At 47.8% G+C, this 24,541-nt stretch overlaps 1 protein-coding gene across 2 annotated transcripts in view; it reads right to left on the bottom strand.

The window, feature by feature from the left end:
* Positions 1-43: 43 nt before the first annotated feature.
* The window catches only part of LOC111838096 (protein jagged-1b-like), a 30,051-nt gene continuing 5,553 nt past the window's right edge, over positions 44-24,541 (bottom strand). The window contains exons 3-26 of one of the 2 annotated variants that reach the window (XM_023800702.2): positions 22,491-22,548; positions 19,920-20,177; positions 19,260-19,320; positions 17,563-17,693; positions 17,359-17,478; positions 15,731-15,844; positions 15,525-15,638; positions 14,795-14,908; positions 14,477-14,523; positions 14,000-14,173; positions 13,572-13,722; positions 12,651-12,815; positions 11,594-11,707; positions 11,235-11,348; positions 11,013-11,126; positions 10,627-10,743; positions 10,389-10,416; positions 9,950-10,035; positions 9,414-9,527; positions 8,999-9,108; positions 8,577-8,813; positions 7,615-7,746; positions 7,293-7,443; positions 44-6,277 (exon numbers count right to left, since the gene is read on the bottom strand). In XM_023800702.2, the coding sequence (XP_023656470.1) occupies positions 5,814-6,277; positions 7,293-7,443; positions 7,615-7,746; positions 8,577-8,813; positions 8,999-9,108; positions 9,414-9,527; positions 9,950-10,035; positions 10,389-10,416; positions 10,627-10,743; positions 11,013-11,126; positions 11,235-11,348; positions 11,594-11,707; positions 12,651-12,815; positions 13,572-13,722; positions 14,000-14,173; positions 14,477-14,523; positions 14,795-14,908; positions 15,525-15,638; positions 15,731-15,844; positions 17,359-17,478; positions 17,563-17,693; positions 19,260-19,320; positions 19,920-20,177; positions 22,491-22,548 (3,288 nt within the window). In that variant the 3' untranslated portion in view covers positions 44-5,813. The remainder of the gene's footprint in view (positions 6,278-7,292; positions 7,444-7,614; positions 7,747-8,576; positions 8,814-8,998; positions 9,109-9,413; positions 9,528-9,949; positions 10,036-10,388; positions 10,417-10,626; positions 10,744-11,012; positions 11,127-11,234; positions 11,349-11,593; positions 11,708-12,650; positions 12,816-13,571; positions 13,723-13,999; positions 14,174-14,476; positions 14,524-14,794; positions 14,909-15,524; positions 15,639-15,730; positions 15,845-17,358; positions 17,479-17,562; positions 17,694-19,259; positions 19,321-19,919; positions 20,178-22,490; positions 22,549-24,541) is intronic. The other variant, XM_023800703.2, reaches the window with a different exon arrangement.

Raw genomic sequence — 24,541 nt, 5'->3', positions numbered from 1 at the left:
ATATAAGAAACTGCTGCTTAAAAATATAATCATGAACAACAGATGTGGAAAATTATTTAATTGTCAGTGTAATGAATTAATGCAAAAAGAAATGTTTTCTTGCCCATGTTGTTATATTTTCATTTAATAATGACAAAATTCCCTGTTCAAACACAGCATGTACTCATATGTGAGGACATAAGTTGCTGAAACTATTGTTGTTTATTATTTCAAGATGTAAGACAGTAGCCAAACTGAAGTTTCAAACCTCATAAAACTCAATAGCCATTAAATAGATGTGCAATAACAAAAGAAATGTTGCTGTACTAAGATTCATCAACCTGTCACTTTTGCCAAAAGAAAATAACAATAATAATAATAATAAAAAAACCCATACATACACACCATGAAAAATTCATGTTGCAATGACCCGTTGCCTGGGATTTATGGTTGCTGATCTTGGTTGCCATGGCAACAGGACCATTCCAGTATGAACATGGCAACAGAATGATGCACGTGAAGTTCTAAAAGACTGGAAGGGAATCAGTCACGGCACAGAGCTGAGCGACTTCAAACTCCAAGTCTGGAGCTCCAACCCCCCCGAAAACTGACCAGCAATGAGTCAGCACACACAACCAAAACACAGACTAGAGTGGGGGGTGGGGGGCAGAAAGGGGGGGGGACCTGCATCTCTCAGTAAAAGAAACGATGGAGCTGCCAAGACAGCATATGCTGGAGGGCTTCCCGGACCCCCCATATGCACACACACGCGCAAACGTGCACGCGCGCGCGCACACACACAGGTTTGTAATTATATCTTTGTGGGGACTCGCCATTCATTTTTATGGGGAAAATTCTAATCCCAGCATGATGACCTTAACCCCAACCCAGTCCTAATGTTAAACATAAGTAATCAAACAAAATACAAGACTTTTGGCATTTTTACTTTTTTGAAATGGTCAAAAAACAGGTTTGTATTAGATTGTGGAGGACATTTGGTCCCCACAATGTAATATAAAACGAATCCACATACTCTCACAGACATTGAGGCAATAATGAAAACAGATTCTGCTGATCCCTGCACAAAAACACCCAGGAAGACGGCTGCTCTGGTGTGCTCCGACGCCGCTGACAAACTGAAACAGGCAGACAAACCGAAGCAGGCAGACAAACCGAAGCAGGCCGACAAACCGAAGCAGGCAGACAAACTGAAGCAGGCCGACAAACCGAAGCAGGCCGACAAACCGAAGCAGGCAGACAAACCGAAGCAGGCAGACAAACCAAAGCAGGCCGACAAACCGAAACAGGCAGACAAACCAAAGCAGGCAGACAAACCGAAACAGGCAGACAAACCAAAGCAGGCAGACAAACTGAAACAGGCAGACAAACCGAAGCAGGCCTACAAACCGAAGCAGGCAGACAAACCAAAGCAGGCAGACAAACCGAAACAGGCAGACAAAATACGCAGGCCGACAAACCGAAGCAGGCAGACAAACCAAAATAGGCAGACAAACCGAAACAGGCAGACAAATCAAAGCAGGCCGAAACAGGCAGACAAATCAAAGCAGGCCGACAAACCAAAGCAGGCCGACAAACTGAAACAGACAGACAAACCAAAACAGGCAGACAAACCAAAACAGGCAGACAAACCAAAGCAGGCCGACAAACCGAAGCAGGCAGACAAACCAAAATAGGCAGGCCACATGCATTAAATACAGAGCTGTGAAGCCTGTGCCCTCTCATTCATCCAATGGCCTCACCCCCCACCCCCCCAGGGAATATGGCAAGGGAGGGGCATGACCAGAGAGGTCGTTATAATATGCTGAGAAGTCTTGAGAAGTCTTAAGGACACCAGCTCTGTGGAATTTATATTATTTATATGATAAGCTACATACAGAAGCACAGACATTAATGCATCGAAAAGCTATTTGCATTTGAGGTCTGGATGACTTGTTGTATACAGACTGCGGCAGCAGTGGATTAAATACTGCGGCTTTCCTTAAAGGAGTCATCGGTCTGACCCACGTTAGTCTTCGCAGGGACTGAGAAGACAAAGTGCTTCACACACATGACTGTATTTTGGCTTATCCCGCCCTGAAATGACTTCACATATTTCTGAGGAGCAGGGATCGGGGAGTATCGAAGCATTATAGCGTTCAAAGCGTTGGCATTGCACGGAAGAAGGCTCCTGTTTGTCTGATTTTTTTTTTTTTTATAGTTACTGTTGGAACTTTGCTGAAATTCCTTGACACTCTGCCTCGCTCACTTTCTCCCCATCATAACTCGAAATGCATCTCGCCGAAATGCAGTTAATATACATCCTCTTAACTTTTACAGCTGTAGATTTCTTTAACAGATCTGTAGGCGTACATTTATATGTGTGGACATTCCTTTGTTACGTCTTGCCTCACTTTTAATACAGTTTTCTCATAAAATATTATACGCAGCACATTTAGATACAGTGCATACAAATCTTTGGACTGAAGCATATTGATAAGAAGAGCACAGACTTCTGGGTAATGTATTCTCTAAGGATCTTATTTGTGATTGTTTGGTTTCTGTGTCTCGAAACGATGCATCCTCCACACCGGCGGGGGGAGCTGTTGTGAAGGTAGACATGGGACACTTGGCAGAAGGGACTCCCAGTCCAGGCAAAGCTAAGGGGGGAGGGGGGGGGGCAGTAATAAGACCACACAGTGAGGTGCCCTTTTATTCACTGTGCCAAGAGGGTGGGGACAGTCTCCCCGCTGCCTAGAACCGGTCCAAGTGGAACTGGACCGTGAGGCGCTGGACAGGCAGCTTTTCAAACACAATGAGTCACAAAAAGAGCAAGTGCACACCCTGTCAGCTCTTCATCTCCTGAAAAATATTCCATCATTCTAATAAGGTTTTACCCCAAAAGAATCCCCTACATCAACTTGGCATAGATAGCTAGAATTGCATCAGTATAATACAATATAGCCTCTATTTTTCTACAGCTGTTTTTGTGAACATAGCCGGCAAGAGGTCAGCTGTAGAGACGTAGATTTCACTTACACTGCTTATACATCTTCATTTATTACTATATATTAATGTGGCTTTTTATATGTTTAAGCAATGTTCCCACCCACCAGTCATACTGCAGTCACTGAAGCAATCATTCAAGATGGTAGAATTTGCTTTAGAGCAGTGAAATATGGCAAATTCTTAAGTAAAATCAGAATAGGTCACCCGTTGCCATGACAAACAAAAAACAACAAGCTTTTTTGGGATATTGAAATCTTACACGACAGTTTTTCCTTAATGTACGGGTTTCTAAGTTCTGTGCAGAAAGTCGAGTGAAGTTAGAGCGACGGCGTGGAGCTTGTCCGTTTATGTCTGACGAGCGGAGTGGCAGGTATGGCGGGAAACTGCAAAATTCGTGAGCTGTGGGGCCCTGCTGCCGGTCGCCCAGCCTTTAGTCTTAATAGCTCTCGTTTAAGTAACTCTTTGCAAAAGGAAGTGAGGTCACCCAGTGTTCCTGATGTGAGGTTTCCATCTTTATGACCTGAGAGGTCAGTGTAATTTCCTGCTAAGGCTTCAGAAGCCTGGTGCACATGAAGGTCTGCTTCCATAACAACCAACAAAAGTTCAGACTCTCAGACCTTTAATGCGTATTAACCTAACAACCTTCTGCCCACATTTATACTCGAAAGATATGAAAATATTGCTTTTCAAATTAACTAGATTTAACGTGGGTTAATTTTTGAATAGAGAGACAACCTTCACATTTTGTGGCATAGTGCTTTATACGGCACAATGTATAGGTCACATGACAATCATAACCCTGAATAAACATGTTTCCAACATCATATTATACCCAGACTTGCTAAATGCTTGACATCCCTTTGGAGAGGGGGCAAACTTCTTTGTGTTTCGAGGACTTACTCAATTTAGTCTTCACTAAGTCTAGACACCATCTTAGTGAAACTTGAGTCTCTTGTTGTGACATTTAACGTGTTAATGGCAGTGGAACACTGTGCACACAACTCTCATGAGGGTACAACCATAATGCTTCGAGAAGGACTGCGATTGTTGTTGCCATTGTGAATTCCATATGAACATTAAGGCCAATTCACATTTAATTCAGACACCAAAAAAAGGCAATAAAGGTTAAGACTGTTGCTACCTGGAACAACTTAAAGCAGACAGATTATGTCAAGTGATTCAGAAAAAAAAAATACCGCACGGTAAAACGTGGGCTAAATAGCACAGCACGAGTCATAAATATCAGCATATTTGCCTTGCATGGGATCATGTTCCTGTCCGTTTTTATAAATGCAAATGTGCAGATCCTGTGCTTATTTAAGGAAACCAAAGACTTTCAGTTACACAGCATCAGAAAGAAACATAATCATGTCTGCAACCCATAAACTGCGACAAATAAATCCACCTCAAAAAAAAAAGTTTAATCTTTCTTTTTTATACAAAATATTTAATAAATATTACTTTCAGAAATGACCACCAAGAGCCCTCGGGGAAAAAAAGGAGTCTCTCCTTTGCAACACTAGACAAAATAACGCACAGGATCAGTGGAGCTAGCATGCGTTTTAATCAGAATGAGATTAACATGTTCTTTTAAGAATCTCTTTGAAAACAGGATGTGAACAAGAGAAGCGCCTGCTCCCATTGGCCAAGGCAGAGTATCTGCCCGTCCCCTGTGGGCCCCTCCTACCGTTCAAGTACTCATGGGCTAGCTTATCACATTATGCTAACGAAAACAGACGGGCCACACGCCATACGTAACACAGGATGTTTGCTGGTCCGACACATGCTTTCTCTGTTTTATTATACCTTACATAATACTTTAATAAGTTTTGTTTTACCCGCACACCGTAAAGAAACAGAAGCAGATTTTGTTCCCTTTGAAATTATCATTGCTATTATTTTCTGGCAGCCAATGTGTTCAAAGCAGCAGACTTTAAAACCCAAAGCAGCATTATTTTTGTTTTTCCGTTTCCTCACATGCTTTCTGTACTTACAAGATGCGATGCTATTGAAATGATTTCAAAAACGATTTTATGTACCACTTCTTCCACCCTCCTGCCCCGACAAGGCACAAAAATGCCTATGATATTGTCAAAAAATAAAATTTCTTTCAGAAACACTTCAAATTTTGGCATTTATGAAAAATGAAACATTTTTTTCTCCATCAAAAAAATAAAAAAGCTGTATGCTTACAAAGCCATCAGAACCTTCAAATCTAAACATTACATATAAATAAAAAAGGAATGATACTTAAGGCTCTTGATTATTAAGTTAATAAATCAAATATACACAATGATTAATTAAAAAAAATATTTACATAACTGTACAATGTTCTAAATCAACACATAATTCTTCATGTTGACAGCAACTGCTGACATTAACGTGACCCCTCCCCCCAAAGAAAATTATAAATAATAAACTTTTAGATGGCTGCTGTGGCATGGATCTGCAAATATAGGACCAAACATGCACGTTGGGTGACATTCCATGTCACATGACCGATTCCTTGCCCAAATGGGACAGCGCGGCATCACGGACATGCGCCACACGGGAAGTAGAATCTGAACGATGTCAAAATGGCCGCCGACGTACCTCTGACGTGCATCGGCGCCCCGGGTTTCTAGAAGGGCACTTGAGACTAGCTTAGCGCCTGGTGCTCCTGCCAACCACAGCAGCAATCTTTGCCAGTGTGAGCCAGCCTGTCAAAACTTAAATTAACACAGGGATTCTATGTAAATAATAACCTTTAGTCAAAGGATGACAACAGTTTAAAAACAACACCGAGAACCCCTTCACCCACGGAAATGGGCTGGTGCTGAGGCCTCCTGCTATACAATGTACTCCACTCGGTTCAGGCTCTGTGCGCTCTCCAAGTCCCTGTTGTCCTGTTTGTTTGTCCAGTTCTGGTGCCGCGTGGACGTGCTCTGCAGTGCCTTCTCCTCCCTGTCCACCAGGGTGTAGGCCGGTTGCTTGGCAAACATGGCCTTCTGCACGTGCTTCTCTGCATCCTCGTCCTCCAGCTCGGCGATATTGGTCCTCGATTTGGCAATGATGGCATTCTTGCCCCCGTAGTCCTTTGGAGGCCCACCGGTGTGCTTCTCAATAGGGTTCTTGATCTGGTTGAGCTGCTCGCGCACGTTGTTGGCCGGGTTTTCCTCCGGCGCTGGTGCTGCCGCCCCGCTGTGGGCGCTCTGCTTCCTCCGCCACCGCACGCACCACAGGAATGCGGTGCCCAGTGCCAGCGCCCACGTCACGATGAACACGGAGCTCAGCAGGGGCACCAGGTAGTTCGCTGAGGAGAGAAGAAGGTCAGGAACGTTATTTGGAGGGGTCGGCAACCGGCTACCCTGGCAACCTGAGGTTTGTGGGCTCAAATCCCTTGGAGAGGCAGTTGTTATTGTACATGCTGATATTGAGCCTCTCAATCAGCAAAGCGAGCGTGAGCTAAAAACCACAATAATAATACTGACGTTCATTACTGACAGAATAACATTAATTCGCCTGGCTGTTTCTGGCTGGGAGGCAGCTCCTTGTGGCCCCCGTATTGTACAGTAAGTCCCAAGCGGTGAAGTGTGGCCACTTCTTCATTAAGTTCAGAACTAAAATAAAAATACCAGGTGGAGCCAAAGGAAAATCTGTTGGAGGCCTTTCCAAGGCTGAAGTTCGTGAAACAACGGACCCCATTTAAATTTCTGAACCCGAAGGACAATAACTATGAAGCGTGTCCCTGCTCTGAGATCATATCTCATGAGCATTGCCCTATTCAGAAGTACTGCCCAGTCAGAGATAATGTTCCAGCTCATGTCAACATTTGGTAAAAGCAAACAACCAGTTTAGCTAAGAGGAGATAAGGCAATGAATCTCTAATAAATTCAAGACATTCGATGATGGATGGTTTAGGTCCATTCCAAACCAAATATCAAATGTTGCTCCAAATCCCCTTATGAGTGCAGAAATGCATAGAATTCCTGGCAAATTAAGTTCTGACCGTTAAACGGTGATAACGAGAGTCGGGGGCCAATTGAAAAGGGGAGGGGGGGGGGGCAGGTCGTCTTCTGCAAAGGGGCCTGTGTTTTCTCCCTGTTTACTACCCAGGCTACCATCTTTACAGCTGTCGCTTCTCTTCACACCGTGGCAACGCACAAAAGCCAGAGGATCTAACTCAGAAACTGCCTTCCCGACCCTGTCGGCCTCCATGCCAGCCAGGCCGGGCCTCTCATTTCCTACCAGCGCTCATGACAATGTGAACAGAGACAGGAAGCAGAGTGAGCAGGAGGTGGAGGGTGTATTTCCAAAAAGCTGTTTACCAGTGGGGTCTACAGTTTGCTTCCTCTGAACTCGTACTTCTGCTATAGCCATGATGATGGTGTTGTTGGCGTTTCGCTTGCTAATAAGGTCCACTATCTTGTCCGTGATTTCCTTGATGGGCGCCGTGTCTTGCCTCTGATCATCAGTTGACTGAAACACGAATGATTTGCATTTATAAACCCGAATCTCGACAATACTTCAGTGTGAACAGCAACAAGAGGTATATTATATGAGGTGTACATAACACTTACGTCTCCCAAATAAAACAATCAATTATGAGAAATATGAGGAGAAAAAAACCAAAAAGTTTCTTGTACATACTATCGTCACGTGGATCTCATTGCTGGCTGAAGGCGAGGGTTCGCATGTCATAGACACGGAGTATTCGGACGAAACGTTCTTCAAGACATACAAGTTCCTCAGCTCGCTGCAAATTTGCCCAATGGTCAGACCCTGAAATTCGAAAGAATGGTTAGATCAACATTAGGGGCATCCAGAAATGGCTTATGCTGGCGTTCGTCCAGGACCCCCTCGTCGTTTAAGGAATTATTTGTTTAGGGAGCAATGTCCCCTTGGTGTTCGTAATCAGTTAAATCAGTTAATTAAAATGTAACTCTGAGCCACACAGACAATGCTGCCCTTGAGAATGGGCGATTCCCAGCCCCTAGGCTTCAATCAGGACAGCTTTACATTATATGCTGAATAGAGTTACCACATTTCACTTTTTGCAGTCAAATTTTCCTAGTATTTTTAAAGCTGGAGGAAGACCAGCGTTAGACGAAATCCACGCTCTGTGCGAGTTGGTTCTCTGAAGGAATGACCAATGTGCAGGCTGACGGGATCGTGCTGCACAATTGTGATTTATTGCAAACATAAATCTGTATATTTTAGCTAGAATACAAAGTCCTCAGTTGCAATGGACACGACAGATTTAACACGACAGAGGAGGACACCAGACCTCCCTCCAGAGGTGGCCAAAACCACTTTCTAGGCTCAAAGCAAATGATGCTTTTCACAGATTTGCACATTTGCATATCTGCGTTATACCCTAATTATTAGTTGCTATTGTCATGGTACCGCCAACGGAATTAGCTGTGACAACAAAAATTCCATTGGCCTTGGTTGTGTGGCAGCAAAGATTCTGATTTTGATGTCACTGCCCGTTTGTCTGCCCTGACAGCTCAAACGAGTTCTTGGAATGGGTGGAGAACATTTGAGAGGTTCTAATTCAATCGCTGTTTATTCTGTCGTTCTCCTTTCCTCCCCTGGTCACGATGACTCACTTGCGGAAGGGTCTCCTTGTTAAAGGTGAAAGTGATGTTCGCACAGCTGCTCTCCAGGAAGGTGGAGCCGGGGTGACATTTGGGTCGGTGCGGAGGCGGATTGGGCCAGCACTCCCCCTGGCCAGGACAGGGCTTCACGAAGCAGTGCTCCTCACTGATTGGGGTGCAGCTCTGCCCCGCCGGACACTCCAAGCGACCTTTGCCGTGGATGTGGCAAGGCTTGGGGCCACACCAAATCTGCAGGACGGTGTGGAAAAAGTGTGAAAAACCGAGCCAATCAAAATGACTACGTTGTTCACTCTGCTGAATATATTTTATCCGACAAAGACGGGACACCAACGTGAGGCTAGTGGCTAGCGGTTGGCAAGGAAGTGGGTCCCCACCCAAGACGGTCTTGGGGATTCAAGGCAAGACGGCTGTACCTTGGTACAAGTGACCTTCCCATTGTGGCACTGGCAGGTGTTGCAGTCCACATCCCATCTGGTTCCGTTGGTGGCGACGCGGCCGTTGGTTGTGCAAGGCCTGCCTGTCACTGTGATATCAGAAGCAGAATTGTTTATGACAAAGCCAAGAGATGGGTATGCAGATCAACTGAGATGATTCACAATAAACGAGATGATTCATGATAAACCATCTCACTGAGTCTTGTCTAAGAGGTTTTCTTGCTTCAAGAACCATTTGAGCTGCTAGCAATAGATACCTGACCCCAAGATATGGGGAATTACTAATAAAATAGCTTGCCTGTTCATCGGTTAGTCTGTTTGAAGACCCCAGCTCATGTCACAATCTAAGAGACCAGCAGGGACAGGCTGCTGAGGACAGCCAGCTCAGTCTCACCTTCTTGACATCTGGGACCGGCCCTTCCGGATGGACAGAGGCAGCGGTAGCCATTGATCTCGTCCACACAGGTGGAGCCGAAGGCACAGGGAGATGACTGGCACTCGTTGATGTCTAAGAAGGATGCAAAGAAAAACAAGGAAAATATCTATGAGAGGATTGTCATATCTGACAGTTAGATATGCTGTAATCACACACGGCTCCTTAGAAGTCTTTCATTTAATACACTTGGCTGCTCTTTTGCATTAAACCAACACACACAAGCATATGATCCAGATCCTTTGTTCTGTTTTGTTGCCTAGAAACATGCAGTTCCACCTAAAGCAGAGCATGTAACACCAAACTCTGAGGTAAATAACTCTGAAAATGTTATTTTGTAAAAAGCAGTTATTGTTCATTAACTCTTAAGAAAAAGTAAATTTTGCACAGAAGCTCACTGTCCGTATGTCATGCCAAAGAAATATTTTTGCATTTGTTTGGTTACTTAACAGGCAGTAAGTTTGGACTGAGCGATGCCCCAAGTGGGTAATACTCACTAATCCGACAGTCAGGCCCAGCGAAGCCAGGGGCACATTCACATCGGTACCAGTTGTCCCCATCGACACAGGTCCCACTGTTGTAGCTGAGTGTCACAGAACATAAAACATATTAGTGCCATGAGCCTTGTAGCAGGACACCATCTGTTATTATGACACGGTTTTTGTTCTACATGCGACATGCTCCATTTAAAGTATAAACCTGGAAATGACTTTTATTAATGAAAAGGCAGCCAATTTCCATAGAATGATCCGACACCGTTAAAAATCTGTAATCCTTACAGTGAAAACACTCTGTGCCGGCAATAATGTAATCATGGTCCTCTGGGTTGGACATGGCAGAATAAGCTGTCTAATGCTGATAAGCGCTAGCAGGGAAAGTTATAAGCGATAACAGTGTTTGTCGTTCCTCTTCAGAAAATAAACAGGTGTGACTTACCAGGGGTGTGGACTACAGTCATTGGTATCTGCAAAGGAGAACACTCCGTTTAGCACACACAAATATAAAAAAGCTTTAGAAAAAGACAGCAAATGAATGAAAACAAATTAGCACCGCCCATAGGCAACGCTCACTTAGCCTTTAGCTACGGACGGAAAATGGCTTTCAACCTAATTTGAATGTATTATGGAAATACATAAGGATCCCCAGCGGAGGCGGGACAGAAGTGGAAACTCACTCTGGGTGCAGGTGGTCCCCTCCCAGCCCTCTTTGCAGACGCAGGTGAAGGAGTCACCACTGACCACACAGGTACCGCCGTTTTCACAAGGGTTGGGCAGGCAGCTGCTGTTCCTGGCTGCCAGAGACAACAAGCAGACTGTTAACAAGCAGTTTTTTTTTTCCCCACAAAAAAAGGATCAAAGCAACTGGGAATCCTGAGGCGACACTGCTGTTATTCCATTACCTAACTGCACTTAACGCTTTTCCTCTTTGGGAATGGTTCAGGAACACAAATCGCGGGCGAAGCGTGACGCTTTTACGGGAAAAAAGTTTCCGAGCTCACCGCCGGCCCATCTGACGCGATGGGTGGGCCGTATACCGAAGCGAGCTTTCGTTTGGACCTACCGATGTTACACGTCGCCCCCTCCCAGCTGGGGGAGCACATGCACTTGAAGGTGTCGCCCTCGTCATAGCACGTGCCCCCGCTGTTGCATGTGGCTGCGTCACATTGACTCTCCCCTGCAAACAGACGGGGCTGCCGTCAGCCTCTCGCAGGAAACACGCATGCATACAAACAAATGAGGTCACGTGGGGTTAGACTGCAGGGGGCGGCACCGAGGGGCTTACGGGAGTGGCAGGTCTTCCCCTTCCAGCCGTTTTTGCATTCGCAGTAGAAATCGTTCACCAGGTCTCGACAGGTACCTCCATTATGACAGGGGTTAATGTTGCAGTCGTCAATGTCTAGCGGCAAGACGGAAGATAAAAAAGAGGGGGGAAAAAAACCATTACGTGCCTGTTCAAAACCAAAACAAGGCCTCTCTGTTAAAAAACGCTCCCCTGTGCGCTGCACGCTACGGCCCTTTGAAGGCTTAAGACCCACAATTAGGTCTCGCTGCCAGGTTGAAGTCATTATGTGGAGTGAGAGAGAGAGAGAGAGAGAGAGAGAGAGACAGACAGACAGAGAGAGAGAAAGTTAAAGGACTCACTGATCTCGCAGTGAACTCCCTCCCATCCGTCCCCGCAGATGCACTGGTACACATTTACTTTGTCGATACACGTCCCGCCGTTGTGGCAGGGACTGCTCTCGCAGTCGTTGATGTCTGTGGACGGCAGGGAGGGAGGGAGGGACAGAGAGAGAGGGGGGAAGAGACAGAGCCTTCAGTACTTCTTCAGGTAGAGTCATCCAAACACACTGTAAAATCCTCTCTACGGCTGTTTCCCAGTGAAGGCTCCCACAAACGCAGCACAAACGCTCATTATTTCAGCCTTTTCTCCAGAGAGACGACTCAGTCCAGCCCTCGACAGTTCAAAGTCATACATGGGCCGACTATTTCCCTCATTTACTGCTGACTGATGCTCGTTTCGAAAGGAAACAAGCCCCCACGATTAATCACCCTCCATAAGCTCAATCCCCTTCAGACTGTCTCCCAAAACCACAGTGGCGGCGAGAGGAGCAGGCAGAGACCAAGGCTGCCGCAAGGCGGTGCCCAGCCAACCCCCCCCCCGCCCCCCCCGGCAGGCTGGGAGGATGCAGACAGACTGGGGGCTGCGTCTGCGCAGCGTGGGCCTGCATGACCTAAGCTGACCTATCTAACTAAAAAAAGACAGGTAAACTGGATGAGAATGGGTGCCCTGGAACATCCCTAACACACCTGGAATATCCCCAATGCAGTGAGAACATTCACCACTGGAATATTCACAGAACACCTGAAATATCCATAAAATACTTTGAATATCCTAACACACCTGGAATATCTCTAACGCACCTGAAATATCCATGACACATTCGGAATATCTATTACATACTTGGAATACTTAACAAAAGAGGTGTGTATATATATATACAGGTATATCCCTAATATACGTGTAAGACAGCGCCATAGCCATAGTGATCTAACCTTTAAAAGACTTCAGGCACATGACAGTTCACATGGTTCTGAATATCTGAGTGTTTCTCTACCTCAGGCTGCCTGTATATAGTGTGATTTGGATGAAATCCGACCCCCCCTCCCTACACTGGCGCTCGCACCCCCAGCTTCTTACTTTCGTGGCAGTAGGTGCCGGTGAAGCCCTCCAAGCACTCGCAGCTGAACTGGCCCCCAGGCTGGCTGCGGCAGCGTCCGTGGGGGCCGCACACGTTGGAGGAGATGTAGCGCACCCCCCCCGGGGTGCTGTTGGACGCCACGGCCACCGTGCAGCTGTCGATCACTGCGGCGTGAGACACACAGACACACAGATTTTTGTGGGCTCAGATCGTGGCCGATACCCCCACAGACGGGATGTGGACACCCCCTCTTCCCGAGGGAGGCCAAAATAAACAATATGAAAGGCGAGAATATAAAAAAAAAGTCAGTTTCCAGCTGAAGGGGCTCAAAAGCATGGAGGGCCTGGAGGTCTGCTCTGTTTGTCTCAGACCTTGCTTTTCTGCCTGCTGCCTAATGTAGAAAGGGGGGGGGGTGATGGGATAGGGGTGGGGAGAGCCACCCCCATAAACATTAACCATCAGCTGGGGTGGGGGGGGGAGTGCTGTCGTTATCAGGCTCTGTGGTTGGTCTGACCTCCATTCTGTGTCCCACGGCACACGAAAAGAAAATCCTACAAAGATTCACTGGGGGGTGGGCGGGGGGGGATACATGGAGGGCTGAGGGGCTCGCCAGGGTTTTTTTTTTGGAAAAATTCATGACATAGATGGGGGTTGTGGGGGGGTGTCATTAGGGATGTAGTGGAGGAGGGTATGAGGTGGGATGCTTTTAAGAAGGGTGGGGGTGTCATTTTTTACAGGGAGACCTACACCTCGAAGTCTTTAACAGCAAGGTCTAGCGGGCCTAAAAGGGGTAGCCAAATGCAGCCTTTAACGCCGCACCATGTGACCAGGCGCAGCCGGGGACACCTTTCATCAGTGGATTCTTTACCGCAAAAAAAGTAAATTTCCCTCTTAAAAAATGAACAGAAGCAAAGGCTCACCCTGGCAGGGCGTCGTACGGCAGTGGTCCTTCAGGTGGGAGCAGTTCTTGCCCTCGTAATCTTCTGGGCATTTGCAGAAGTAGTCGGTGGCCAGGTTGAAGCACTGAGCGCTGTTTTGACAGGGGTTTGGAGCGCAGTAATCGATGTCCAACTGGGGGGGACAGCGTTAAAACTTAATAACGGCGGAAAGGAGCATGACAGCGTGTTACGCCATCGAGTGAAACCAAAGACTTAATAAACAAACACAGTTAACACGGAAAACAGCAGCAACCCCGATGTAATTCAGAAAAGGACACTGAGATGTAGCAGCACAACAACGTTCCGGTTTTATATTACCAGGGCATTTATCGTACTATTCAAATGAAAGGGGGGGGGGGGCAATAAGGGGTAGAACACGGTGAGTCAGGAAGGCGGGTGGCGACGCCCACCTGACAGAGGTTGCCAGAGTAACCGGTTAGGCAGAGGCACTGGAAGCCGTTGACCTCGTCTTGGCACTGGCCTCCGTTCAGGCAGGGGGCGCTGGCGCACTCGTCGATGTCTTTCTCACAGTGTTCCCCTTCATATCCAGGCAGACAGATACACTGGTAACCGTTAACCAGATCCTGGAAAAGATAAATACAAAAGCAATATAATTAAAAAGCTATAAAGAACTTACTAACCAGTTGGGTGACATGGTTGGTAGGAGGTTAAGCTTCACCGGTTTGTGTATGTTTACAAATTATATATAGTTATAAACATCCCATCAAGGGTGTACCCTAGCCTGGTGCCCTACGCTGTTTAGGATAGGTGCCAACTACACACAACCTTAACCAGGACAAGTAGTTAGAGGATGTAGGGATGTATATAGTCATTAAATTTAAAAAGAGCTGCAAGTTTTGATGAGGCAGGAGTGGAGCGCAGCTTACCGTGCAAGTTGCCCCATTCTGACACTGTGCCTGACAGTCATTAATGTCTGCGGAGATGATTACAAGACGGCACAAAATCAGCCACATCACACGAAAATCAATATTTTTATATATTAAATGTAACATGCAAACCTGACGTGACTAAAAATACACAGCTTCTTTTCTGTGTTTTATTAATGAAAATAAATGGTATTATGACCAACGCATGTCACTGGATGGCCATGCTGGGCTTCAGCCGGGGATGAGGCTGGAGTATCATGTCTGAGAAACATGTCGGTGCTGAAGCGGCGAGCAGAGGGAGGGTCAGCGCCAACTCACTGATATCGCAGTTCTGTCCTGTCCAGCCCAGGTTACATTCGCAGAAGTATCCTCCGATGAGGTTGCGGCAGGAGTTGGCGTTCACGCAGGGCCGGCCGTCGCACTCGTTGGCATCTTAATGAGATGGAAGACAGCGTTCAGACGGCTGAGGAGCGACGGGCCGGACGCGCCGCTGGGGGATCGCTCTGCAAAGGCTCCGGGGCGGATCACGGCTCAGGGGTCGGGGGGGTCGGGCTGGAATGTGCCTCATGTGGCCCCCAAGAGCCCGACCCACAGCGCACTGGTTCAAATTCAGACTGAACAGGGTCGGTTGCCGTGGAGAGGAGCCATTTGTGCTTCAATCAAAAACAAACACGCCCCGACAAGCCGCCCACAGCCTGAGACAATGGCGCGTGGGGGGGGGGGGGGCTGTGGGGGGACTTTTCCTGGATTCCAGTGAATGAGGCCAGTGGGGCGTCCCTAATGAGCCCGGGGGCTCTGGCCCTGGCCCCCAAATGCTCTCGCCCAGCATTTAAAAAGCGGCTCATTCCAATCTCCTCCGCTGCCCCCCCCTTAGTATGACAGCCAAGCCCCCCCAGGCTGCTGCGGGTCGACACCAAAAGGGGGGGGGGGTCCTTTTCTTCCCTTGCCATCGGGGCTAATAACTACACACACATCCTCGTCGGGGGTCACACCAGCCCCCTTGCCCCGATTTTTTTTTTTTACAAATGCACGTCTACGGCTGACTCACCAATCCGGCAGGTCTTGCCCGTCCACTGAGGGGGGCAGCTGCACTTGAACCCGTTGATCAGGTCATGGCAGGTGCCTGCTTGATCACAGGGATTCGGGTTACAGTCGTCGATGTCTGAAAAAGAGGAACAAGAGTCACCAACGCTGTGAGGACCTTCAAAGATGGGTGTGGGTATGTGTGTATGTGTGTGTGTGTGTGTGTCTTACTGATTAGGCAGGAGGGTCCGCTCCACCCTGGCGCACAATGGCACTCGAACCCCTGGCTTGTCTCCTTGCATATTCCTCCATTGGAGCAGGGATCAGACATGCAGGCGTGTTCTGCTGCAGAGACGAAGCAAAACCCGAGGTTTAAACGACCAGCACATGACAGCGGTCCCAGATACGGTGGGGGGGACGGACGACTTCTCCCATCCGTCTCATGGCTCTGCCACCTGTGACCGACCCCAGCCACCCCCTTTCCATCTGGGACCACACAGATCACCTCAAGAGTGCATGCAGGGGAACAGATGCGCCACAAATGCGATAAAGCTCTAGGCGCAGCTTGCATTTTTCCTGCGCGGCGTCGCATGTGGGCAGGAAGTTGTCCTTTACGCTAAGCTGACCTGACCAACGCACCATGACCACCACGACTTTCATCCAATGCCTCCGGTGGGAGGGAGGGTGTGGATCAAGGAACATCACTCTCAAGTCAAGACAAATTCCCTTGAACATTAATAAATTATCCAAATTCTTTTGGCCCAGTCGCTCAGTCTGAAGCTACCGGTTAAGCCAAGAAGGGAGGTAGGGTGAACACGGAGGCTGGGGGGATTGGGGGGGTGATGAGACATGGGTGGGCTCCCTATCGCACTACGACACTGACAGTGGGCCTTCATCTTCTGTTATACCTTGCGTCTCTGCTTTGAGGGGGGGGGGGTGCAGCCGCCCCTAATGGTCGTGCAATAAACCTTTCAGTGGTAATCAGAGGTATTCCTGCTAAAAACAGGCAGGCTGACCCCAGATTCATAAGCAGCACAACAACATCTTTCAGCTTCAGACAGTGCAGTCAAAGTAACCAGAACATCAACAGATTTGAGTTGAGGGAATTTTTCATGCATAAATCCAGTTCAATCCACCCCTATTTGTAATCAAAAGAATGAATTACCTCTCCCCCCTCCTGAAATTTACATCATCTAAGGGCAAAGGAGAACCTTAGAGGTCCCAGAGATTTTACATGAACATCTCAGTGCACTGAAAGTCTCTGAACTGAACCATTTAATCCAGGCCAAAAATCTGTATTAGATTAGATTAGTTAATTTGGTCTTCTGGCCTTGCTTCTTTTCTCAGAGGTAACAAACAGTCCATAATAACACACAGATCCATCATTTCACAATGCTTTTTATTTAAACGTACATTTAAAAAGGGTCTACAGCGATCTGAAGGCTTACGGTTACAATATATATTTTTATTTGCATGCATAAAAGGTAGATGAGAATAAATCTGACTTCACTTTAATGAAGCGATTCACTATGAGGTGTAAGACGATGTTTACTGCAGAGGTGTCAGACTAGTCCATTTTGGCGTGTCTGAAATCCCACAGAGTCCAAGCCATGCAGATGAACGGCACGTAAGTGAAGTGCAGTTAGAGGTTTTTCATTATAAGAGGGATCTCAGTCTTTCCATACAAACATTTTAGAGGCCACTGTAAATAGAAACTGTTCTTAATAACTTGCCTGGTTAAATAAAGGTTAAATAACAAATATAATAATATTACTGTGGGGGTTTTAGTGGTAAGACCACAATCGCCTCCCAAACCACGGTGCTCGGTACTGGAGTTCCTTAAGGGTGAGGGTACGTACCCCTCTCACAGTTGATTCCGGAGTAGCCCTCGGGACAGGAACATTGGTATTTGTCGGGTCCTGTGTTGCTGCAAGTCCCACCGTTCAGACAGGGCTGGTAGGTGCCACAGTAGTTCAGATCTAGCATGAGACGGGGAGTGGAAATGAGATGGGCAAGCCACAGCACAGGTCCTGGCCAGCAGGGCGGCGCTGGTGTGCTGTTACCTTTGTCACAGAGCTGGCCTCCCCAGTTGGTGTCGCAGAGGCACTGCCAGGGCTCCACGCAGGTACCATGCACGCAGCCTGGGTGCGGGATGCACTTGTCGCAATATTCCCCCTGCCAGCCATACAGGCACCTGGATGCAGAGCAGCAACAGGGTCACCTACCATCATCAGCCAGTCAGGCAAAAACCAGAATGAACTGGATAAACTGGAAATAAATCACTGCATATCACAATATTGGCTACACAAGGTTTCACATTACAAACAAAAAACTGCAGGCGTGTGTTTCTTTTTTCATTTTTTGTTACATGATACAGAGCAGCAGCACCCAGCCGGCCATTTCCCTCGTTTGTGTATTTCAGTAACATCGTGGGATCCAAATGCAGACCTACACCCTGACGCATGACCCGGCCCCGCAGCTGATGTGCGGCGTCACACAGACAAAGACAGTGCACATGGATCGTGACCAAGAGCAGAACATAAAACGGAGCCTTCTAGAAAACAGGCAGGACAGGCTCCTTCTCTAAGCACGTCAGTGTTTTTCTTTGCTTTTCTTTCTCATGGGGTGAAATCGGACGGCAGCGTTCCTTCAAGGAGCCCGTGACTCATACGCAGCTCCCGTCTTGTCTGAGGGAGGAGGCTGATCAAGAGCAGGCCTTCCCCCCTACGGGCTGGTGACATAGTACCTTCCGTGGGCCCTGCTGACCAAAGGCCGCACCATTTGAGTCTCGAATTAGGGGGGGGATTCAGTTAGTGCAAGATTAGCTGTGGGAGGCTTTGTGGTCCCTGCACATTGTAGAAAACCACTTCAGTACCTGAGAACCCCAAGTGAGAACTGGAGGGCTCCTAAACAGACCCCCCCCCCACGACAGACCATACTGCACAAGACTACCACAGCACCCACGCCTGTCCGATTCAACCTTCACGTTAATGTGAAGTGGCCACTCCGGCCTCTCAATAAACCGGAAAAAAAAAACTAAAAAAAAAAAAAAAAAAAAACATCTCAGCAGATCTTCTGAACCATGAATGGACTCAAAGACTTGGGACGCCCTGCTGCTCTGAGCCGCTCCCTCCCAGCCTGATCCTGGATGGCCGGGCCTGAGAGGTCTGCTTTTCATTGTTTCCTGGCCAGGAGAGGAGTAACATCAAAGTGTGGCCAGAATTTGGGTGGTGGGGGGGGGACTCTTGAATTCATCAGTGTCTTCTGATAAGATTCCAAACTCGCCATTAAGCTCTCAACACCCAGGGGCCTGGTGTGCGGGGGCCCCTGTAGTAATCCTGCTCTCCAGCTTCCCCGGGCCCTGCTTTGGAGTGGGAGGGGGGCGTGTGCAGGATTGCGGCCCCCAATGGCTATCGGCCACATAATCGGAGCCCCGGGGGGGGGGGGGGGTGCACCTCTCTCACCTTTGGTGTCCCACTGCTGTTTGGCGAGCGAAATCCGATAACAAATGAAGGCTCCCTTATAAATCATTTGTTGCTGTTTTTAAAAGGTCAGTGGGTGCAAAAAGATGCTAACTGGTCAGTGGGTGCAAAAAGATGCTAACTGGTCAGTGGGTGCAAAAAGATGCTAACTGGTCAGTGGGTGCAAAAAGATGCCGACATCTTGTTTGCTTACGCATGAAACTAAAACCTTCAGGAAAGTTTCCTGCAATAGACCCCCCCCCCCCCGCCAAAAGAAAGCGCAAAGGAAAGGTCTTTACTTGCACTCTCCAGGAATTTTGCAGGATCCATGTTCTACGCTGCAGCCCTGCCGGCAGATCGCTGGGAGAGAGAGAGTGTGACAGAGAGAGGGAGAGAGAGAGAGAGAGAGAGAGAGAGAGAACGGATCAGTATGATGTCAATTTCCAGACCCCAAAACAGCCCCCCTCCCCGCAGACCTTCTCCCCCCCTTACTCGTGGGAATGTTCTAATCTTCTACCAGGCCAGTAATCCTACAAAATCCAAGACTGATCTGAGCTCTGCTCTGGTCCTGCTGGAAGCAAACTGGTGGCAGGTGACGCCTCTCAGCAGCAAATCCTCCGATTCAGCCCACGACAAACAGGCAGCGAGGAGGCAGCGAGGGCAGAATCTGCTGTCGCAGTGAGCGCAGGAATCAGGGAGCGGGGAAGGCAGCTTATCCAGGGAGCTCCCGAAATCCTGGCATCTCTGCACTTCACTGCACTTCACTGCGATCCTGCTCCTATCACTTCCACAGCTTATCACACATTTCCATCGCTTATCAAGCCCGCCTACCCAGAGTGCTTTGCACACATTTTATTTTTTTCAGATGATTCCCGCATATGCCTGGATATTTTCACCCAAACATGGATGACAGCCATCGCTACACACTGCAGAATGCTAACTCCTGACACGCTCAATACCTATGTTGCACTCGGGTCCGGACCAGCCCTCCAGGCAGGTCTTGTTGCCGTTGTGGTCGCAGGTGTAATGTCCAAAGAACTCGTCCCGCGGGCGGCAGAACTTGTTGCAGCCGAATCCATAGTAGTGCTCGTCACAGGTGACCCGGATCTGGTACTCGAACTGGGCCACGGCGCCGTTGTGCTTGTGTGTCTGCCACTGGCGCGTCGGGTTGATCATACCCGAATGGACCGCCTTTTCGATAAGCTCCCCCGTCACACCTGAGGATACAAACATTGCCATCCGGCCGCTGAGGTCCGAATATCACTCAAGTCCCCAGCTAGCATACAGCGTCCGCATTATTCAATAAAAAGTAAAAGTCCCCAGCTAGCATACAGCGTCCGCATTATTCAATAAAAAGTAAAAGTCCCCAGCTAGCATACAGCGTCCGCATTATTCAATAAAAAGTAAAAGTCCCCAGCTAGCATACAGCGTCCGCATTATTCAATAAAAAGTAAAAGTCCCCAGCTAGCATACAGCGTCCGCATTATTCAATAAAAAGTAAAAGTCCCCAGCTAGCATACAGCGTCCGCATTATTCAATAAAAAGTAAAAGTCCCCAGCTAGCATACAGCGTCCGCATTATTCAATAAAAAGTAAAAGTCCCCAGCTAGCATACAGCGTCCGCATTATTCAATAAAAAGTAAAAGTCCCCAGCTATCATACACCATTAAATCTGTATGTTTTTTTACACTAGTTTAACATAATTCAATAAAATTATAAAAAAAAAAAATTCCTAAGTTAAGATACAGCAGGTGTATAATTCAACGATTCAAGGGTTAATAATAATAATAATAATAATAATAATAATAATAATAATGAGGGATAATAAAATAAAAATGAAAGTCATTGAATACACAATAATAACCTCATTTACGCATTTATAAGGGTTAAAGGCATTAAAGAGGGAAGTACAGGAAAAACCTTCAAACCAGGTATTTGTACAGTATATGTGACTTATAACCCACACGCTCTGTAGTCTAGCAACGTTTGCAGGAGTTCCTGTTATCATAATAATCTTCATGTGCATTATCCCTGCGGTTCAGTGTAATAATAAGCTCGTCTAATTCATCTCATCATGGCGCAATTTATGAATGCCTTCAGAGAGGTATTAATTTCCTGCAAGGTGATGGAAAAAAAATATTTAAATGGATAGATTTACATACTGCTGTTACCCGAATGCCCTGTGGAGACATTAAAGCATTAAGGAGAGGCTGTAAATATCATCCTGCATTGTAATAAGTGTTATTAGCCTTTCAGGACACTGTGTCTCACTCATGGCATGGGTTACCTCACGTCCCGGGGGGGGGGGGGGGGGGGGGACCCAAGAGCTGTAATGCCATTCCCACAGCCACCCCCCCGAAGGCGGATAAGGTTAATGTTGGGAGCAGTGATGAAGCGGGGAGTGGCGGAAGATTCAGAGGTGCTTTAATGAGCTTTTCTGCTTGGGCAGACGCTGAGGTCCTTAGCAAACGGAGGTCTTGCGAGCTCAGATCTGCTCAGCCATGTTGGACTGACACCATCTACTGCCCCCCCCCACCCCACCACTCCCGACCCTCCCCCAGTCCAACCTCTACATTCTACCACAGTGGCCCATGTAGGAAGGTGGTGGGGGGGGGGGGGTAGTGGGTGCCTTGCTTTCATTGGCCATCAGCAAAAGGGCAAAGGTCAAAACGGCGGCAAGCGGCCACATTTCACACAGATGAGGTCGCCGAGGCTTCTGTGTGGCATCACGCCAACCGCCACGCCTCTGCGTTTCCGCCCCGCGCTACATGATATTGGTAGCGCCCAGAGTCCTTCGCTGTTTATTCTCATTCAATCACAAATTCATCACCAGGCAATGACGGTGAAGGAAATGGACCAATCAGAATTGCTCTTGGTCAACAACCGAGGTTTCCCGATTGATGCTCAATGGTACGACTGTAGTCGGGCACCTAATATATCACAGGAGGTTTTAGAGACTCATTGCACCCCAGCAGAGTGCGGCTTTGACTTTTGAGAGCAAAGGCAGTCTCTGCAGCTGCCTCATTTCGCTGTGGTGAGAACCGGCCTCGATGAATCCACAGTGAATCCCCACTCCCACCCCGCATGCTGCCCTGGTGCAGTGGGCAGAAAGTGACGCCCAGCGAGGAGCGGGTGGACGTGGAGTCTGGGCCCAGCGCTTCCAGGCTCAGCCTGACCGAGACACACCTGTCACGGGCCGTCAAGCTTATGAAAACATTTTCATAACTGTGTAAGCCAGCCCCCCACCACCCGCCACAAAACCACCTCCCATCCTGCAAAGCAGTATGTACCCCCTTCTGCATTGACAGGGCCACCTGTTGGGAGCGATTTTGTGGCATTTTTGACGGGAATTGTAATCTCAGTTCTGCTCCCGTGGTTGAGAACGCTGCCAAAAAAGCTCTCGACTCGCACCTGACCCGAAAGTGCGGAGTCACCAGCTTCCGGTACCGACTCAACTATTCAATGTTAATTTTAAAAGAATGACAGTAATTAAGGACTGTTTAACATTCCAAAGAAAGAGCCGGTACTCACTGCCTGTGTTGGTGTTGTTGTTGAAGTCCAGGGCCTCCACAATCAAGGTGTACGACCTCTGCAAAACACAAGAGAAGCACGGATCATTACTGCAGAAAAACAAGGAAGAATTTCATACTCTGACAAATTCTTTTTCATCAGAACTACACACTGATTCGTCACAACACCATATGCTGACTGAATGTGAGCCTCCCCAGCTAAGAAATACCAGACATAACATTATCTTAAAGGTCTCCTCTGACACCCTGGATGCACAAGGAGATACTGGTGGGACATCAGTCCTCATCACCGGCACCCATTAATCTACTGAACCATGGCTTTGCATCACAGGGGAGAAAAGCAGGCTCTTTAAATACAGGAAATACGGTAATAAACTTTGTTTTCTATGTATCAATTACTACAGGACTTCAGACGAAAACAAAACCTGAATCAAACTATTGCAAAATACATTTAATATAAATTGTGCACCGGGACAGGCCGCGGACCCCTGCCGCCCTGCATAGGACAAGTGGGTACAGAAGATGAATGGACGGATAGACATGTAATATAAAGCCACGTCTGTAAGCAAATTTCAGATTTAAGCCTGTACTTAAAGACAATGACAGAAGCTCCTATACTGCAGAAGAGCAGCAGTTAGATACAGAGGACAGAGTTGGGCCCTAAAAGATGCAGATCTTTATCCCTACATACACAAACATCACAGCTGGCAGAAAAGGTAACTGCTGTTGTAGTTCAGAATCTGACACGGTTTCCTTTCCTCACCACCCCATTTACAAGCCAAAATGTAAATATGCTTCAGCCCTATCTCCAATTATCCTCTGCAGGCTTGACCGCTCGCTGTTTCTCTGCCAGCCGGCCAGACTGTGGCGTCAGGCATTCGGACGCTGGTTTGAGTGCAGCATCTATGCACTGAAAGCTCTGGAAGCTCTTGATTTTTCTCCCCTCGTTATTTCAGCGCCCCTTTGAAATGCTTTGTCCATCATAAGACCAGGGTGGCTCTCACCGGTATCGGGTTAACTGGCGGGGGAGATCTGCGGAACACTGCACCAGTGGACCAGTGGACCAGTGGAGTGTGTGTGGTTGTTGGTTGGGGGGAGGGGGAGGGAAGTGGCGGCTGTAGTACCTACTTGCGACATTCGCACATGCGGCGCAAACCCTTACCGGCACGAGCCGGAGGAATTTGCTAAACGTTCATAAACATTAAAAAAAAAGCATAGTTCTGCCCCCCCACCCGCGTACCAGGCACAGCCCCACCAGGGCCGCTTCCCCAGCCTGGTGACCTTTTCACCTGCCCCCCTCCCTCTCGAAAAGTATCAAAACAAACAGCCTGTACCTGCGTTAGCTCGCCCTGCCTGGATTTACCGAGTTCCTCGGCCCCACCCAGGCCAGCCCACGCCCCCCACCTTCTCCCGGTCGGACCCGTCGGTCCCCAGCTCCGTAGCAAGCAGGAGACAACGATCCCTACACTGGCGTCTCTGTAAACACCATCTCCACCCTTCTATGCAAGCCCACACGCCGCAAAAATGTCTGCCGGGGACGTATGCGGTCCTCAGGTGCCACGGGGAGCCTGCCCCCCCCTCTCCGGTGCCCGTGCTACGCCTGCGCATCCGTCCGCGGTTGGGAAGGAAGCCAGACTGCCTGTGTGTGTCACGGTCACGCCCCGCGGAATGAGGCTGGGCTCCCATCCGCAGCTAACTGTGGGAAAACTGCGGATGCTACAGCAAGTCCGGGCATGAGAAGGCGTCCTTCCATCTAAATGCGTAACCAGCAAAATGCCAGCAAGACAACGGGGTAATGGCCTGGCTAGGCATTACCCTTACATCCGTAATAATAATAATAATAATAATAACAAGAAGAAGAAGAAGAAATTAATACATTTATAAAAAATATTATTATCATTATTATTATTATACATGATACTTACTTATTCTGAAATTATGAAGAGCTACCATAAAATCATCTAGTGTGGATTATCACTTAAGACTCTCAGTCACTCAGCTTCAATAAAAATACAATTTTAAAAGCATAACAGGAAGGCCAGTTTTCCCTGC

The sequence above is a fragment of the Paramormyrops kingsleyae genome, chromosome 20 (genome assembly GCF_048594095.1).
Source record: "Paramormyrops kingsleyae isolate MSU_618 chromosome 20, PKINGS_0.4, whole genome shotgun sequence".
Classification (NCBI taxonomy): domain Eukaryota; kingdom Metazoa; phylum Chordata; class Actinopteri; order Osteoglossiformes; family Mormyridae; genus Paramormyrops; species Paramormyrops kingsleyae.
This window is presented reverse-complemented; position numbering and strand designations above follow the sequence as displayed.